Source organism: Gekko japonicus, unplaced genomic scaffold (assembly GCF_001447785.1).
Source record: "Gekko japonicus isolate JY-2015 unplaced genomic scaffold, Gekko_japonicus_V1.1 scaffold2135, whole genome shotgun sequence".
Classification (NCBI taxonomy): Eukaryota; Metazoa; Chordata; class Lepidosauria; order Squamata; family Gekkonidae; genus Gekko; species Gekko japonicus.
In genome coordinates this window covers 242,769-261,646 of record NW_015174902.1, presented here as the reverse complement: position 1 = coordinate 261,646, position 18,878 = coordinate 242,769, and the positions used below count along the sequence as shown (strand labels likewise).

The following is an 18,878-nucleotide window of genomic DNA, read 5'->3' as shown; positions in this document are numbered from 1 at the left end:
CCCTTGACTCTTCACTTCCCCCCCCCCAGCAAGCCGGCTGGGGAAGGGAAGGGGAGGTTTTTGAAATGTCCCTCCCCCCCCTTTTTGCTTCTCCAGCCAGCCTGCTTCTGGAGCCCCCCCTCCCGGCCCTCTCTTGGCTTGCCTGCCTCAGCGAACAATGTGGAAATGTCACAACACAAACAATGTTTGTAACCAATAAGAGAAGGAAAGTTATATATACTTCTTATAAACAGTGTTGTGCAGGGGTCATTTCGTAGAAAAAGAGGTGCAAGAGCTCATTAGCATAACTCTATGCCACACCCCCTGACATCACCAGAAGTGTGTCAGAAGGCACCACTGGACTATTTTGGATTGCTAGCTATTGGGGGGGGGGTGCAGATCTGTCCTCACAGAGGAGGGAGAGCTTGTACCTGAATAAAACTTGGTCTTAAAGGTGCCACTGGACTGTTTTGGACCGGAGGGGGGGGGCCTCTGCAACTTACCTGGTTGCTTCTTGCTCTGACTGAGGGCTGCTGGGAGCAGGGGGTGGGGCTTGTTGCATGTGCCCACCCCCTGGGCTCTTTACTGCCGGAGCTCTGCTCCTGTGTGCTCCTGTAGGAAATGACCCCTGGTGTTGTGTAGTGGTTAGTGTTGTACTACTATCTGAGAGACCCAGATATGAATCCCTACTGTGCCATGGAAGCTTGCTGGGTGACCTTGGGCCAGTCACATAATCACAGGCTAACCTACTTCACAGGCTTATTGTGAGAAGTGTTCCCTCTAAGCTGAGTTCGTGGGAGCTAGCTCACAGTTTTTTAGCCTCCAGCTCACACATTTTTGTCTTCGCTCAGAAAGGATGGCTCCAGAGCAAACTAATTTATGCAGTAGCCAAATCACTTCCTCACAACTTTAATGCAGTTCCGCAGGGCCTGCAAGACGGAGCTCTTCCGCCAGGCTTATGAGTAGAAGCCGCCACAGCCACTACCACCACCGCTTTTTTTCCATCGAGAGAGACCACGGGGTAGGAGGGGTAACATCTTTACCACCCCAACCTCTCCCACTGTGCGTAGGAGGCTATTTGAGAGTTTATTTATGCATCTGTAGTATTGATTTTAAATTGTTTTAACCTTGTATTTATATTTGTATCTGTAGTTTGTACACAGAATGCACATGGTGCCTTATGTTAGCCGCCCTGAGCCCGTTCGCGGGGAGGGTGGGGTATAAATGTAATAAAATAAAATAAATAATGCCTGTAGCTCACAAAGTAGAATTTTTGCTCACAAGTCTCCACAGCTTAGAGGGAGCATTGGTTGTGAGGATAAACTAGAGGAAAGGAGAATGATGCAAGCCACATTGGGTCCTCATTGGAGGGAAAGGTATGGCATAAATGAAACAAATAAACACTAGAAGTAGTAATGAGTTCTCCAAACCTTCTAATGCATTTTGAATTTATGTTGACTACTGGCATGTAACAATGCTGGAAGTTTATAGACAATTCCTTATACTTTTTTGTATGAAATTTTAACAACTGTATTTTCCAGCGTATGGTTACATAATACCATACTATGAGGATTGTGCTTCTATCATCATTTGCACAAATAACCATTTTATTATAACTTATAATCTATTAAAACATTAAGTTCATTAATATATTTGGTGGGAAAGACTATTACTAAAACCAAAGATGGGAAAAGCAAAAAAGCTCTAAAACCAGAGGCAAAAATTAGCCTGAATTAGTTTACTTCATTTTTAAAAGCCTCACAACACTGATAGGCATAGATTTCACAAGGTTAGAACAAAGATTGCTCAAGTAAGTATAAAACCACTATAAAAATGCCAATCACAGCCATTTATGGTTGACAAAAATAGACATTAGTTTAATGTGCTTGCTGTTCAAGCTTTTAGTGTTTTCTAATGTTCAACTGAAATATTATTTATGATTAAATAACTGCTTGCAAATTATTGTAATTATTAAAAGACAATAAGTCCCAGAACAAGGAACTTTCTCTTTCCCATTAGTATTTAGATGATGAAAAATATAATAAGCACTTGGTGAAAAATACATAATGCTTATTAAATAAAGCATTATACATTGCAGAATATGGCTTTATTTATTTATACTGTACTTTAACTTAAGCATCACAATAAACAGATAAACTATTAGCTTTTATGTGTGTTCTATATTTAATAACATTTATTTAAACATATTTCTACACAGAGATCATACTAAGCAATAGCAGACACATTATAAATGCTAGAATATGATGCCTAGGTGTATTTTATGCTGCTTTGGTACCCCTTAGGGCTTAGCCAGGTTTTATTTAATTTCTTTGTCCTTCTAAAAATACCTTCTCTTTTTACTATGGCATTACATTAATATGTCTTGTGTATACATGAACACACAAAGTTATAGTGCAACCTTTAAGCATTCAGAGTAGTACAACAATCTGGGTTGTGATATTTGGGACACTGCTACATGGAAGTAGTATAACCTTCTCAACCCATCTTTGGTAGTGCAAAGGCCAGATGACTCTAAGATGTCTTTGGTAACAGGGCCATATAAACACAAATCAAGTGGCTCTTGTAAGGGTAGCCACTAAACTATCTAGCTTCCAGAGAGAAGCATAAAAAGGTATGAGAAGCCTTAAACTGAATGGGTAAGTGCATGGGATACTAGTATTATGACCTCTATTTACCCTTTAACACAGGAAATAGAAGTGACAAGGGCTCTGCACAGAGGATTCAACTGATCGTGAATGGAAGATTTGTCTCCACTTACCTTGAAGCTTCCTTCTCGGTGGTCCAGAGTGGGGCAATCCTTCAGACTCTGAAGGCAGGGCTGGTAAACTCTTTAGACACGGAAGGGGGAGGGGCTTGTCCCCTGGAACCCAGTCATTCTCCAAGCCTCCAATCCCTTCACTGTAAAGGAACTGACAACATTCCACTCCCAACGGGGAGCTAAACAGTCAATAACAAAACCGAACACCCGTCCCAAAAGACTGGGGACTCCGAGATGGAGTAAGGATTGAGTTGGAGTGAGAGAACTCTTCTCTATGTTGATTATGAACCTGTGTTCTCTGAGTACCGTCATTGTGGTTTCCAAAGACTGGACCGCCTTCTTGTAAGAGTCTGCCTTGACAAGAATGTTGTTGAGATAGAGGTATAGCGACATCCCCTTGGTTCTCGGTAAGGCAATCAGGGCTACTAAGACCTTGGTGAAGACCCTCGGTGACAACTTCAACCCAAAAGGAAGTGCCCGGTACTGAAAATGCTTGTTGTTGTAGGCGAACCGAAGATACCTTCGGTGGGCCTCCCGAATAGATATGTCTAGGTACGCCTCTGACAAGTCTATTGATGTCAGAAAGTCCCCTTTCTGTATGGATGCCAGTATAGATTTCACAGTCTTCATCTTGAACTTTCTTGTCACCACTCTCTTGTTGAGCCACTTGAGGTCTAGAATTGCTCTTACGTCCCCATCTTCTTTGGAACAGTGAAAAAGATTGAGTAGACCCCTTGCGATCTCTCTAGGTTTGGGACTGGTTCTATCGTCCCGATCTCGATTAGTTGTGTGATAGCTCCTTCCAATTGCATGTGTTTAACGCTGAATCTGTTCCTGGGGAGTTCCAAAAAACGTGGTGCAAGTGGGGACCGGAACTTCACAGAATATCCCCCTGTGATGGTATCCTACACCCATCTGTCCAACACTGTCTCCTGCCAAACATGTGCAAAATACTAAAGACAGCCCCCAACTTCCGTTCGTGGTTCCATCCCAGCATAGTCATGCCTGGGGCCCTTTCTTTGTGTTCTACCCACTAAAGGATTGTTTTGTGGGAAAGTTGGAGTATTTTCCATCTTTGTACTGGGGTTGCCATTTACCTTTGTATGGTCTACTACTGCCAGCTTTGTGCTCTTTTCCTTGAAAGGACTGCTGATATCTTCGTGCTTTCCCCTCCTTCTTTTTTGATGGGAGCACCTTTTTCTTATCCTTATTTTTGATAAGGTGTTTATCCAAGTCTTCTCCAAACAAGTTAGTACCCTTGAAGGGAACCGCTGCCACCTTTGTGCGTGCTGAAGGATCCACATCCCCGCTCCTGAGTCAGGTGTTCCACCGTGCTGTAATGCTGCATGCCATGCTCTGGGCCAACTGCTGTACTGCATCTGGTATAGCATCTGCAGTGAAGGATGTGGCAAGAGCGACCTTCTTTAACTCGTCTTTTAGTTTTTAGTCTTTAGAGAGCCAGTTTGGTGTAGTGGTTAAGTGTGTGGACTCTAATCTGGGAGAACCGGGTTTGAATCCCCACTCCTCCACTTGCACCTGCTGATGTGACCTTGGGTCAGTCACAAGCTCTGACACAGCTGTCCTTGAAAAAGAGCAGTTTGTGTCAGAGTTCTCTCAGCCCCACCCACCTCACAGGGTGTCTGTTGTGGGGAGGGGAAGGGGGAGGAATTTGTAAGCCGCTCTGAGACTCCAAGTGAAGGGCGGGGTATAAATCCAATCTCTTCTCTTCTTCTTCCTAGGGTATGCCACTGTTGGCTTTATCCAGGTCAGAGAACCATGTATATGCTGCCCTTGCAAATAAGGAACCTGTAACAGAAGCTCTCAAAGCATTAGCTGATGCCTCAAAGTCTCTATGCGCTTATCACTGCTCTCCTTTGGAAGTCCATCTGCTCCCATAGGGAGAACTGAAGTAGATGCAAGACTATTAATTGGGTCATCTACTATAGGTAGTTTCAGCTTTTTTGCCACTTCAGGGATCAGAGAATAAAATTTTTCAAAAGCTGTGTTAATAGCTTTTGGTTTGGCTGGATGTTCCCACTCTGCCTTCATGACCTTATAAAAGGCTGCCGGTAGAGGGACGCCAACTGATTTAGCACTAGGTTTGGGCATGGTCCTTTCTGAGCCTGCAGGGAAAACAGTGTCATCTTCCTCCTTTTCTTTAGGGGTATAAGCCAGTTCCAGTGTTCTAATCACCTTTGGAAGTAACCTATTATATAGTTCCTGGGGGGATAGCCTTGATTGGACTGCAGGAACTTCTTCCTCCTCCTCCTCTGATAGTTCGCCTTTCTCTTTTTTTTAATTAAGAAGAGTAAAACAGCATAACAACATATTCAAACACATCAAAAGAGCCAACCAATACAGCAAGTAAATAACCAAGGAAAAGCTTAGAAAACATAGCCAACCCCAAACCAGTCTGTGTAACAATAAACCAAAATCGTCATCCTTCATTATGTATGCTGAATGCGATAATGGCTCGATTAAATACAATTTCTCAGATGGTGATTGAGCTAAAGTGTTGTGTCCTACGAACTTGACCAAGGATAGAATTTAAAATTACTTCCTCCATCATATCAAAAAGCACTAATTTTGGACAAACAGGTAAGTTTAATGATGTAATATCACTTATTTTCCTTAGAACCTCTTCCCAAAATGAATGAATGACAGCACATTCCCACCAACAGTGAAAATACGAGCCTGTGAGTCCACATTTTTTCCAACATTGTGAGCTTAATGCCGGGTTTATCTTGTGCAATTTTTCTGGTGTAAAATACCATCGGGTAATCAATTTAAAAGACTGCAAGCGGACATTAAAATTCCTTGAACGATTAGCAGATGAGTTCCAGATGTCAGTCCACATTTGTTCAGAGATCTCCACCTGTAAGTCCTCTTGCCACCTGAATTGATGCTTCAGCATCGTTCGGTTCTCCATTTCAAGTAGCACCTTACATAAAGCCGCCATTAATCCTTTAGACGAGTCTGTAAATGTACGCAGAATGACTTCCAAACCTGAGTAGGGTCTCTCAAAAGTGCGTTTAGATGCCAAAAGTTTGGTTAAGTTTTTAAGCTGTAAATAACTATGTCAAGAGAAGCACACCGCAGCTTGTTCCTCAAAGGACACTTTGTCTCGGATTTTTCCACGTGACACCAGATCAGACAAACGAGAAAAACCTGCTCGTTTTTATTCACCAAAGTCTTCTGGCCCACGTGCCGCCGGAAACCACGGCTGATTTATGAAAGTAGAGTGGCGAGATGTCTTGTATCTGCTGTTTCTTTCTGTGATCCCATACCTTCAACATTAAAGACAACCAAGGATTCTCCCGACAGGTTTTCGGTCGATGAGCTAGTAACATCCAACAAACTTCCTGCAGGTTATAAGGGGCGGCATAGCACTGCTCCATGCGACACCATAAGGTGCTTGTACCACCGCCGTGAAGATGGCAGCTTGATAGTAGATCCGAAGTAGAGGAAAGTCCAATCCTCCCAGATGGGCTGGCTTCGTCAATATGTTTGCATTAATCTGAGATTTTTTTTCCCCTTCCCATAGGAAAGATTGCAGAAACTTTTGCCACTGCTGAAGTGCCTTATTCAGAATAAATATCAGAAGTGTTCGGAAGAGGAACAAAAACTTGGGCAGAATAAAGCTCTTTATCAGATGGAGCCTGTCAGGCAACGAGAAATTAAGAGCATCCCAGTCCTTAACTTGCACCTTAATGGAATCATAAAGCTTGTCATAATTATGGTGCATTAGATCTTTGAGCTCTATCGAGAATTTGACTCCTAAATGTCGCCATGACTCTATAATCCACTTGTAAGGAGAGAGTTCCATTATTTGCCTCTTCAGCTCATCAGGCACCCATATCGGGTATAGTTCAGATTTTGTTGGATTGATTCGCAGACCAGATGCTTTCCCAAACGAGGACAAGATGTGTTCTATATGAGGCAACGAATGAGTCGGATTGGAAATGTGAAGGGTTAGGTCATCCGCGTACAGGTTGACCTTATGCTCATGTCCTCCCATGTTGATCCCCGAAAAGTTTATGCAATAGCATCTCCGTAATTGTTCCGCCAGTGGCTCTATCACCAATGCAAAACGTAGGGGAGACAACGGACAACCTTGTCGCGTTCCTCTTGTGGGATAGAAAGGGTAGGAGAAACAGCCATTCACCCGCACCCTTGAGGTAGGCTTCGCATATAATGCCTCCATGGCCTTCAAAAAATTGCCTCGAAAACCCATTTTTATCAAGGTCACATTCATAAATGGTATTTCCACTGAATCAAAGGCTTTGGTGAAATCTAACGCCAATATCACCGAATTGATCTTTCTTTTCCGGCCATACAGAATGATATTAAAAGTCCTCCTGACATTTTCTGGTAGCTGCCGACCCGGGATAAAACCAGTTTGATCTTCCTCTTTGAGTGACTCAGAGGTAACAGAAGATGAATCAGACTCATCTTCCTCTAACAAAGGACTGTACTCTCTTTGAAATTCTGATGTCTTCTTTCTTTTCTTCTCAGGAACCTCAGAATCTCTCGCACTAGCATTGTGTCTTTTGCAATGTAGATGGGAATGACTTTGAGACTCTTGGCACATGGCCGTAAACTCTTTTCTCATTTCTGTCTTTAACCAAGAAAGGAGATTACTTTGACTCTCTTCCCCCCTAGAGAGGTCTGGTGCCTGGGTAAGAGGGAATTTAGGAGATTCAGCCAGGTCGAAGGTGCCTGTTTCTGAGTCCATCTCCTGAACGGTAGAGACTTGGCGGCCATTTTACTACATGGAAGTGAAAGCAATAAGACAGTACTCAAAATGGCCATTTCCCACCATAATTAACCTATTGCCTAGGCTGCCTTCCCTTTTTATAATCTTGGAAGGGACTAAGGCCTGCCTCCAGTTTGTGCATAGGCAAGGTTTTCCCCCCTGCCTGACCCAAACACCAAATTTAGCCTCCAGGGGGAATCCTCTCCATTCACATCCAGTAACAGTCCCACCCCCCTTAATACAATAGCCTGAGAGCCAGGGGAGGGGGGGGGAATAGGTAAAAAATTCATTTTTCTCTTCCCTAACCCCGCACGTGCAGTAGGCAACCCAGCCACAGGAGCCCGTTCTCTTTCTCTCACCCCAAAGAAACCAGGGGAAGGAGATCAAATTGGCTGCATTAAAGACCCCCCGGGGCCTTCCACGCTTAACGCACCATGGCCTGGAACTCTACTCAGTCTCACACGTTGTCCTGCAGATAGGGAGCCGACTGCAGTCAGTCGGCTACGGCTCGCCTTCTCCGTGGTCGCCGCGCCGACTTTGAAGACCCCTCTGCTTGTCTCCAAAGCTCCCTGAGGGAAGAGAGCAGAGACGAGTCGTGCCAGTCCCCCAAACCTGGACTGGCCGCGCAGCGGGGGTCTCAGTGGCGCAGTGGTTCTCTGGAGGTTGCCCAGGTCCTTCGGCGCCTTCTAGTCAAGCCGCTCTTTTTCTGTGGCTTGAAGAGCAACAAGGAGAAAGTGGGGGAAGAGGCAACAGGGAAGCTAGTAAGCTACCTGTTCCTGCCCTTCTCCTAATGTTTTATTGCAATCTTCTACTTTTCTTCTTTCCTGCAAACTAATGTGCTCTCAAGGAGCACAGTCTACCACATGCTGCTCAGAAGGCAGGGCCGGAGAAAACTGGGTTCCTGGGGACAAGCCCCTCCCCCTTCCATATCTAAAGAGTCTACCAGCCCTGCCTTTGGAGAGGGAGGAGCTTACCTAGGAGTAAGGAGTCTGAAGGACTTCCCCACTCCTGGACCACCAGAGAAGGGAGATGTTGAAAAGCCCATAAAGACCTGAAGCTTCTAGGTGATGCAGGAATGATGGGAAGCCTGCACAAAGTCTTATAGCAGATGAGAACACAAAAATGTGAGATAAAGCCATGTTGAGAAGAAGCGGTAGGGAAATTCAACAAACATTGGTTACAGGAATTCGGCAAGAAATACACAGAACAGGGAAAATAGAAGGTAGATTTTGGGAGATACTGAGAAAGAAACAGCAGTGAGATTCAGATTGTTGAGAGCTTTTTAGGTGTTTTTGGGATTAGGAACTGTGTATCATTAAAGATCCTGTGCTGCTGGAAAACACATTCAGAGGCCTTTTATCAGGGCTTCTTTCTCTTTCTTTTAAGTGTCTATTTCTTTTCTTTTTTTAATCAAAATTTTATTTTTGGATATATCAACATATTCAACATTACACAATTTCTTTCATCATATATCCTTTCCCCTTTTCTCCTACCCCCCCTTCTTGTGGCTTCCCGTAATGCTCCTCCCCCCTTTCTCCTTCTACCATTCCACTATCCGATTTCAATTTCATTCTTAAATTTTCAGGTAACACTATGTTCCGCAGTTTCCTTATTTTCTTTTTACATTTCTGCTCTTAATAATTATCAAAGCAAAGTAAACTATTTTTTACATCCCAGTTATTCTCCATATACTCTTTAAAGTCTTTCCATTCTTCTAAAAAGTCTTCATCTTCTTTATTATTAAGTTTCTTTGTCAAGTTATCCATTTCAGCCATAAAAAGCATTTTCTGTATCCATTCCCATTTCTCTGGTACTCTGTCTTGTTTCCAAGATTGTGCATATGTCATTCTTGCAGTAGTTATCAAATACCATAACAATGTCCTTTTTGTTACGTTTACTTCCTCCATCTTGAGCCCTAGAAGTAATACTTCCGGCTCCTTTTTAAAAGTACATTTCAGGATTTTCTGCATTTCATTATGAATTTCTGTCCAAAAAGCTACAGCTTTGTCACATGTCCACCACATATGATAAAAAGAGCCTTCTTTTTTCTTACATTTCCAACAATTTTAAGTGTCTATTTCAAACGTCACCTCTTGAGGAGAACAGTTACAAGTATCCACGTGCTTATCCCCACATATTGCTTTTATGACACAACTAAAGAAGACTCCTCAATACAGGCTGTTTTGAAAGATTCTCAAGAACGCAGCTAGTCTTTCCACCCAAGTCACCAAGATTATGACAGGGTGTGATTTGTGTGCCACAGCTACAGTGACAGGTACACAAACCATGGAAGCATCAGCCCCTCAACACCCTTCCCCTGATGCCCAGACAATCAGTGCCAGAGTGGCTGCCAAGGGGATGGCTTCACCACTTTCTCCCACACTTGGAGTGATGACTTCACCACTTTTTTCCATACCTGTGCCCAGCCCTGATCTTCTGGACAAGCTGACCTCAATTAACAGGCTCAGAATACAGCCCAGATGCTATGACAATTCTAATGCATTTCTCCTCCGCTAAGATTATGTTCATCGTAAAAACACTGGACCAGTAAAATCACAGACCAATCATACTCAGGCTCCATTTTTCTTCAGCTGCCATAAAAGAAATGGAAGATTATTAATATTCCTTACTTGTCTTCATTGAAGCGACGGCCTATCAAAACTCTACATTTTTCTTCAGGCAGGCAAGCAGCCAGCAGAGGCACCGTCCGTAGTACTCTACTTTCCTTCAGTTAATATAGAATGGAAAAACAAAACATCTATTTAAGAAGTCACAAAGAAAATTTGGTTTTTAATTTTGCTCTTAGAAAAAATAAGCACTGCAAACATTTGCAAGCAAACCCATACATAAATCCAGAAGCAGATGTCAGGATTAACTATCCCAAAGAAAAGCAACCCATGCTGTTTTTCCTTGATACTCTATCTGGTCTTGACATTTCTTCCTGGAAACTGCTAGTCTTGAATAAGCCCCATTCAGTAGACCTGACATTTCTTCCTGGAAACTGCTAGTCTTGAATAAGCCCCATTCAGTAGACCTGCTTAGACAGTATTGTAAATTAAGACTATCGACTTATTTTGAGAAAGAAGAAGAAGAAGAAATTGGATTTATACCCCGCCCTTCACTCGGCGTCTCAGACTGCCTTACAAACTCCTTTCCCTTCCCCACAACAGACATCCTGTGAGGTAGGTGGGGTGAGAGAGCTCTTTCAAGAACTACCCTTTCAAGGACAGCTCTTGTCAGAACTGTAGCTTGCCCAAGGTCATCCAGCAGCTGCAAGTGGAAGAGTGGGGAATCAAACCCGGTTCTCTCAGATTAGAGTCCACACACATAACCATTATACCAAACTGCCACCTGTTGATTTTCTTGGATTTTTGACAGTTTTCAACAGTACTGATAACAGTATCATTCTGAATCTTTGTGGAGCTAGGAGTGGGAGCCCTGGTTCTTTGGTGGCCTTGTTCATGAGGACAAATTCACAAGGCTTCAGCGGCACCATGAAGATTATCAAAATATATTTCAGCATTATTAGTCTTTAAGATGCCACTAAACTCCTGTGTAATTTAACTACCACAGATTTACATGGCTACCCTTTGGGAAATATGATAATGATGGCAGTTTTGAGAAAGTGATGCTAGGAGAAATACACTTCTGCTGTTGCTGTATGAAGCCCACAAGACTCAATTTCATTCTCCATACTTTTTATCTACAGGTGACTGCAGGTCATCCAGAGGGTAAGGGCAGCAGGCATTACTTTTCCTTTTCAACTAAATCAGATGTGGCAATGGAAGCGCTGAAATGTTGTTAGGATGATGTAGTCAGATAGGTAAAATTCATAAACTAAACTTGAATCCAGACAAAACGGTTTTTCAGATCTGGATGGTGGTTCATTGCCTGTACTAGCTGGGATAGTACTCTCCCTAAAGGACCAAATCCACAGCTTGAGGGTACTGCTTGGTTCAGAGCTGGCCAGGTATACTGATGTGGCCTCCATGGTGTGATGTGTGTTTTGCTAATTTAGGTTGGCATGCAAGTGATATGTTTCCCTGGAGAGAAATTAGCTTGTCATTGGGAATGCTGATTATTATGGCCAGGGTCCAACATACCTGACCGCCTTTCATATATACCCCAGAGAGCACTACGGTCAGGGTCACAAAACCGATTTGCCCTCCCAGGTCTCAAGGATGACAGGCTGGCTGCAACCAGGGCCAGGGCTTTCTCGGTGGTGGCTCCAAACTGGTGGAATGAGCTCCCGGAAGAGATCAGAGCCCTGAGGGACCCTTTACAGTTCCACAGGGCCTGCAAGACGGAGCTCTTCCACCAGGCCTTCAATTAGGAGCCACCACCACCACCACTATCGTCACCATTATTAACAACAACAGAAACTTATAAAGCCTGGTGCCTGACAGCCTGTGCTCGCCGATTATATCCGAGAAAGATCAGCAAGCTGAATATTTAGATAATTTTTGGAACTGATAATGCCATCTTTATGACACCAAAACAATACTGCTAGCACTTTAATGTTATTATAATATGGTTTTAGTGAACTGTTTTAGATGTTTTATAGTATTATGATTGTTAATCTATGCAAGTCGCCCTGAGCCTGCCTTGGTGGGGAGGGCGAGGTATAAATTGGAAAAATAAATAAATAAATAAATAAATAAATAGCAGTCAGTCACTATTTCCAATTATTTTAACAATGCTGCTGCTTTTTTGTGCGTTTCCTGCACTGTTGTTTTGTGTATTTTTATTGTTTTAGGTTTTATTGTATTGTATGTGGTGCGAGCTGCCTTGAACACATCTTGGAAAATCAGCATGACAATTTCTCAAGTAAAAATAAAAATAAAAATAACACTATCACCATAAGTTTATCTCAATTCAAAATTGCATCACTGGATTTTACAGAAAACAGTGCCATAATTATCCTGAAATACTTCAGAAACAAAAAAATGCTATCATCTCATTTTTAAGTAGTCCTGAACACCTACAAAACTGAATCTTATTCTAGTTGCCCTTGACATTCTTGGGAAGAGCAACATCATTAAAATGAATACATCACCAAAGCATGGTTAGAAAATAATACTTATAGGAGTTTTTTTTCCCAGCAAGTAATAAATGAGAAGCCTAAACTATCAATTCTGTAAGGTATGTACAAAACACAGATCTCTATTACAACAGGCTTGGATCTGGCAGATGTATCATGTGACCGCATTATAAATACAGATGAGGTTTGCTGAAAAAGACAGGTTGCTTACCTGTAACTGGTGATCTTCGAGTGGTCATCTGTGCATTCACACCCTTGGGAATACTCTGCGCCTGCGCTGACCTTCTCGGTACCGATAGCTAGCAAAAGGGATTTTCGCGCCTCTCCCAGGTCACGCGCCGGCTCCACTGCGCATGACCAAGGAGGGGCACGCAGATCCCGCCAGTTCCTTCTGACCGCCGCCCAACAGCCTTCAAAGAAACAAGATGAAGGGCCGAGAGCAGAGGGGAAGGAGGGCGGGTGGTGTGAATGCACAGATGACCACTCGAAGATCACCAGTTACAGGTAAGCAACCTGTCTATCTTCTTCGTGGTCTCTGTGCATCACACCCTTGGGAGAATAGCAAGCAATAACTCTTACCTGGAGGAGGGGCCGAGGCCCTACACCTGCGCCGTCTGCAAGATAGACCGACCCAACGCCACACGACGAGTAGACCGGACATCAAGGGCATAATGCTTCACGAAGGTGAGCGGAGTAGCCCAAGTCGCAGCGTTGCAGATGTCCTCCAATGGCATCCCTCTCAGGAAAGCTGTGGAAGCCGCCACCGCCCTTGTAGAGTGGGCGCGAAGTTGACCTGGAAGAGGTCTCTTAGCCAAAGCGTAACATAGCTTGATTACTTCCACAATCCACCTGGACAGCGTCTGGGAAGAGATCTTCTTCCCTAGGGAGGGCATACTGTGAGCAACAAACAAGGCTGGAGACTGACGAAAAGACTTGGTCCTGCCCAAATAGAACAGCAACGCCCTCTTAACATCCAGAGAGTGCAATTTCCGTTCCTCTTCATTGGCAGGAGACGGGAAAAATGACGGCAAAACTATATCTGAACGTAGATGAAACTCCGAAACGACTTTCGGTAAGAAGGAGATGTCCAAAGACAACGACACCCCATGAGGGGAAAAAATCAAGTATGGTGGATCACACCTTAAAGCAGACAACTCACTGACTCGACGAGCAGAAGTAATGGCCACCAGAAACGCAGTCTTGAGCGATAACAACTTTAGAGAGCAAGTGGCCAGTGGTTCGAAGGGTTTTCCCATCAAAAACCGCAAAACTAAAGCCAAATCCCAGGCCGGAGTCGGAGAACGACGGGGAGGGTACAGGCGAATAAGACCTTTACAAAACTGTTTCGTCTGAGGATGCGAGAAAACTGAAAACCCATCAATAGATGGATGAAAAGCTGACACCGCAGCTAAATACACCTTAACTGAAGAAAAACTGAGTCCCAAGTCCATTCTGGACAAAATAAACGCAAAAATAGACCTCAAATCCACTGGCGGAGGAGGTAAATTGGAAGAACTCAAGTACTGTAGGAATAAATCCCACTTCTTTGCGTAAGACGTCCTAGTAGACAGTTTACGACAATTCAACAGGACCTCATTGATACGGTCATCCATCACTGAAAGCGTATTTCCCATAGAGTCAACTTGAGACTCAGAGGATCGTAGTGAAGGACCTGGCCTTCCTGAGCTTGGAGGAGATCCAACTCCTGCGGGAAGTGTACGAAGGATCCCTTGGCTAACCGCAGCAGTGTCGGAAACCACACCTGCCGAGGCCACCAGGGGGCTACCAGGAGACAATGGGGCTTGTCCTGTTGTATTTTCACAAGCACCCTGTGGAGCAGCGGAATCGGAGGAAATAGGTATAGAAAGTCGTGAGCCCACGACATCAACAGACCGTCCCCCATTGACAGAGGGTCCAACCCCGCTCTGGAGCAAAACCTGGGACACTTCTTGTTCAATCGAGTTGCAAAAACATCGATGTGGGGATGTCCCAGATGTTGAAAAAGAGGAAGGAGATACTTTGAGTTCAACTCCCATTCGTGGTCCGATGCTCCCCCTCTGCTCAGGAAATCCGCTTGTTGGTTCAAAGTTCCTGGCAGATGGGCAGCTTGGAGAGTGATGTTCCAATGAAGGCACTCTTCCCATATGTCCATAGCTAGCCTGCAAAGGGACCTGGACACGGTCCCGCCCTGGCGATTGATATAAGCCATCGCAGTTGTGTTGTCCGTAAAAATCAACACATCCTTCCCTACAACCTGTCTGAGTAGGGATCTTAGGGCAAACTTTACGGCCAGCAGTTCCAGATAGTTGATATGATGACTCTTCCAAAGGGGTTGCCATGGAGCACCCACACAAGTGTCGTCTGTATGAGCACCCCAACCCCACAGGGAGGCATCTGTGGTGATGGACATTACGGGAACTATCGGTTGGAACGGTGCACCCGCCAACAGATTGGTGTCCACGAGCCACCACTGCAGGGAGACGAGGACCTGCGGAGGCACTACCAGTTGAAGGCTCGGAGGATGGATGGAAGGGCGAAATTTCTTTAGAAACCACAGCTGCAACGGGCGCATGCGAAGGCGTGCATATTCGATCACGGAAGTGGTGGCTGCCATGAGACCCAAGATCCGCTGAATGTGGACCGCTGATGTCACGTTGGACTGGAACAAACGTTGAATTTCCAGACGAATGGTATCTGCCCGTTGGCGAGGAAGGTACGCCCGAGTGGCTAGGGAGTCTATGACAGCTCCTATGAACTGCACGCGAGTTGCAGGTTGCAGCATGGATTTCTGTAAATTCACCAGAATTCCAAGGGAGGAGAGGACCGACAAAGTAATGGTGATGTGTTGAAGGAGACATTCCTTCGAATCTGCCACCATTAACCAGTCGTCTATGTATGGAAAAATCTGGATGCCCTGAAGACGAAGGTGGGCGACGATCACCACCATTACCTTCGTAAAGACCCTGGGGGCGGTAGAAAGCCCGAAGGGGAGGGCTTTGAATTGATAATGGTCCTCTCCGACAGTGAATCTGAGGAATTTTCTGTGACGAGGGTGGATGGAGACGTGAAAATAAGCGTCTTTGAGATCTAAAGTGACCATCCAGGTCCCTGGAGACAGGAGTGGTAAGATGCTTTGCAAAGTGGTCATACGAAACTTTTTGTAAATGATGAATCGATTGAGAAATCTTAGATCCATAATTGGACGAAGTCCTCCGTCCTTCTTGGGGACCGTGAAATATCTGGAATAAATCCCCTGGCAACGATCCGCCATCGGGACTGTCTCTATGGCGTTTTTCAGTGTCAGGGATTGTACTTCTTGAAGCAGGACGGGTGACGTCGGGGTTCCAATGAAATGGGAAAATTTGGGGACCTGAGAAAACTCTATGAGATAGCCATCTCTTATTATAGAATGAACCCATTTGTCTGTAGAAATGTCCAGCCATGCGTGAAGAAAAGGAGCGAGGCGAGTATGAGCGAGACGGTTGAAGTCAAAGCCCCTGCTTGGGATTTTTAGGAAACTTCGACTTATAGGCACCAGACGATTGTCCTTTGTTCTTAGGGGGGAAAGACCTTGACTGAGAAGAGGGAGGTCTTTGCCATTGATCCGTAGGTGATTTACTGTACGGTTGTCTAGTAGGCCAAGGTTGTCTAGGCCACTGCTTAGTTTTAGAGTACTTAGGTGGGGGAGATATTCCCAAACTCTTGGACGTCTTGATACTCTTGTCCATTTCTTGTAATACCGTATCAGTGGTGGAGCTAAACAATCCAGAACCTTCAAAGGGAAGGTCTTCCACCGATGATCTGGTATCATATGGCAATGAAGAAGAGCGGAGCCAGGCATGTCTGCGTAGTGCTACGGAAGTTGCCAGAGTCTTGCTCGCTGATTCCAGGGAATGTTTGGCAGCACTAATTTGATGCCTAGCCAGTACCATCCCTTCATTCTGAATCCTTTTAATCTGTGGCTGACATTCTTTAGGCACGTGCGGAAGGAAATCATTCAAACGTTTCCATAAATTGAACTGATAGCGGCCCATGCAGGCTGCATAATTAGCCGTTTTAACGCCCATTGCGCCGACAGTGTAGAATTTTCTACCAACCGAATCTAATTTCTTCCCTTCCTTATCTGAAGGCGTGGAGTGACTCGATTTCCCTTTCGTGGACGATGAGACGACCAGAGAATTGGGTTTAGGATGTGTGTACAGAAACTCAGCCCCTGATTCCTGGATTTTGTACATGTGATCCAAACGTTTATTGGATACATTAATGGAGGCTGGGTGAGTCCAAAAGTCTTTGGTAGTTTGTAAGAGGACTTTTGTCATTGGAAGAGCCACAGAAGGCGAAGTGTTGGAATGCATGATGTCAAAAACATTGTCATCCACAAAACTGGCAACGAGAGTGGGAGTCATAGATAGGTCTAACGCCATACGTTGCACAAAGTCTCCATATGACTTAACATCCTCCGATGGAGAGATAGGCAAGTCTGCTTCCACATCTTGTGGGGTGAGCTGTATATTTACGTCCTCTACATGTTCAGAGGAGTCGTCTGAATCGGAGGATACATTGGATGGTTCCGATGACCCGGGTAATTCCGGTTGTGACGGTGCCGGTGTGTTGACCGGGGGCGCAATCGGACCCGGTGGAAGTGTCGGTATCGACTGTTTCGATATCGAGGATCGATCCCGACAGTGCGAAATGCGGGATGACACCGATTGACGATCCCAGTCTGGTGGGGGCGGTGGAGGGAATGCCCAGGGGTATGGGTATCGGTTCCCATATAAGTAGTGCCATTGTCTCTCATCCCAGGTTAAGGGAGGGGATGCCGGTCGGTGTCGATCATCGACTCCACGTTCCGGAGAAGCATGAGAGGATTGACGACTCGACATATCAGATTGCGACTGAACTGTCTGCTGAGTAAGGTCGATGTCGAGATCTGAACCGATCGGGTGGTGAGGTTCTTGCGTGAGATCTCGGCCTTGACTAGCTGAAACCTTATGGACTTTTGACTTGTCCGTTTTAGGTTTCTTCGACTGCTGTGAGTCTTTGCCCTGCTTCCGGATCTTGGAAGGTACGGGGTGGTCTTTTATCGGCGTCGAACGTTTCGGTGCCGAAGCATCGATTGCGACCGTCGACGTCGATGTTCCCGGAACGGGAGGACAAGTGTCCGCAGCCAGGGTCGACATTGAGGCGTGTCCGGACGTGTCCAATGGAGAGGAGGACTGAGGGGATAGTGCCTTCTCCATCAAAGCCAAATGCAGACGAGCTGCCCTGTTTTTTCTCGTCTGATTCGAAAAATTCCGGCAATGTCCGCACTTGGACACACAGTGCGACTCCCCTAGACAGACGAGGCAAAGTGAGTGCCCGTCGGTGGGGGATATTTTAAGGCCGCAAGTCTTGCACCGTTTGAAACAACCCCACCGCGGGACCATAGGCCAGCGGAGGGGAAACGAGAAAAAACACAAAACAACACCCGGAGAAAAATGCTAACTACAAAAATAAAGAAAAAGAAAGTAACTAAACGCAGGTTTAGCAAAAGTTTATACTTAACAGACCGAAGCAGAAGGCGTCCTACCAGCGCGGCGGTCAGAAGAGAACTGGCGGGATCTGCGTGCCCCTCCTTGGTCATGCGCAGTGGAGCCGGCGCGTGACCTGGGAGAGGCGCGAAAATCCCTTTTGCTAGCTATCGGTACCGAGAAGGTCAGCGCAGGCGCAGAGTATTCCCAAGGGTGTGATGCACAGAGACCACGAAGAAGATTGGAAGGATTATGCCCACCAATGCAGCACTACCTACTCTGGCAGAAGCCCTACTTACTCTGAACAGGACTTTCAGCAGAAAGCAGTTGGAGTTTACACTAGATACACCCCCGCCCCAGATAACAGATCTGCATAACACAGGTAATATACATCATACAGACCGCAGTTCCCTATAAGATGTGCTAGGGGGTGGTGGTGCACAACATTTCAGAGGGCTGCTTAGAGCATTTGAGCTTCCACTCACAGCATTTTCCCCCTTCCATAAGAAACAATGGAGGATTGGGGCACCTCATTCTGGAGCCCATAGAACTGGACCCGCTGGTCCAATCTTTTTGAAACTTGGGGTTTTTTTGAGGAGCAGTACCAGGAGCTATACTGCAAATTTGGTGCTTCTACCTCAAAAAACAGCCGCCCGCCAGAGCCCCAGATCAATTCTCCATTATAGCCTATGGGGCTCATTGATGATAATGGTCCCCATCAGGGGTCTTTTCGTAGAATAAGAGCTGCAGGAGCTCATTAGCATATGGCATGCTAATGAGCTACTGGGCTATTAGCATATGCCACGCCCCCTG

General features: G+C 45.2%; 1 protein-coding gene across 1 annotated transcript in view; it reads right to left on the bottom strand.

Moving 5' to 3' along the window:
- The window catches only part of DTWD2 (DTW domain containing 2), a 133,810-nt gene that overhangs the window by 50,477 nt on the left and 64,455 nt on the right, over positions 1-18,878 (bottom strand). Inside the window, exon 3 of the mRNA XM_015424995.1 lies at positions 10,145-10,239. Within this exon, the coding sequence (XP_015280481.1) occupies positions 10,145-10,239 (95 nt within the window). The remainder of the gene's footprint in view (positions 1-10,144; positions 10,240-18,878) is intronic.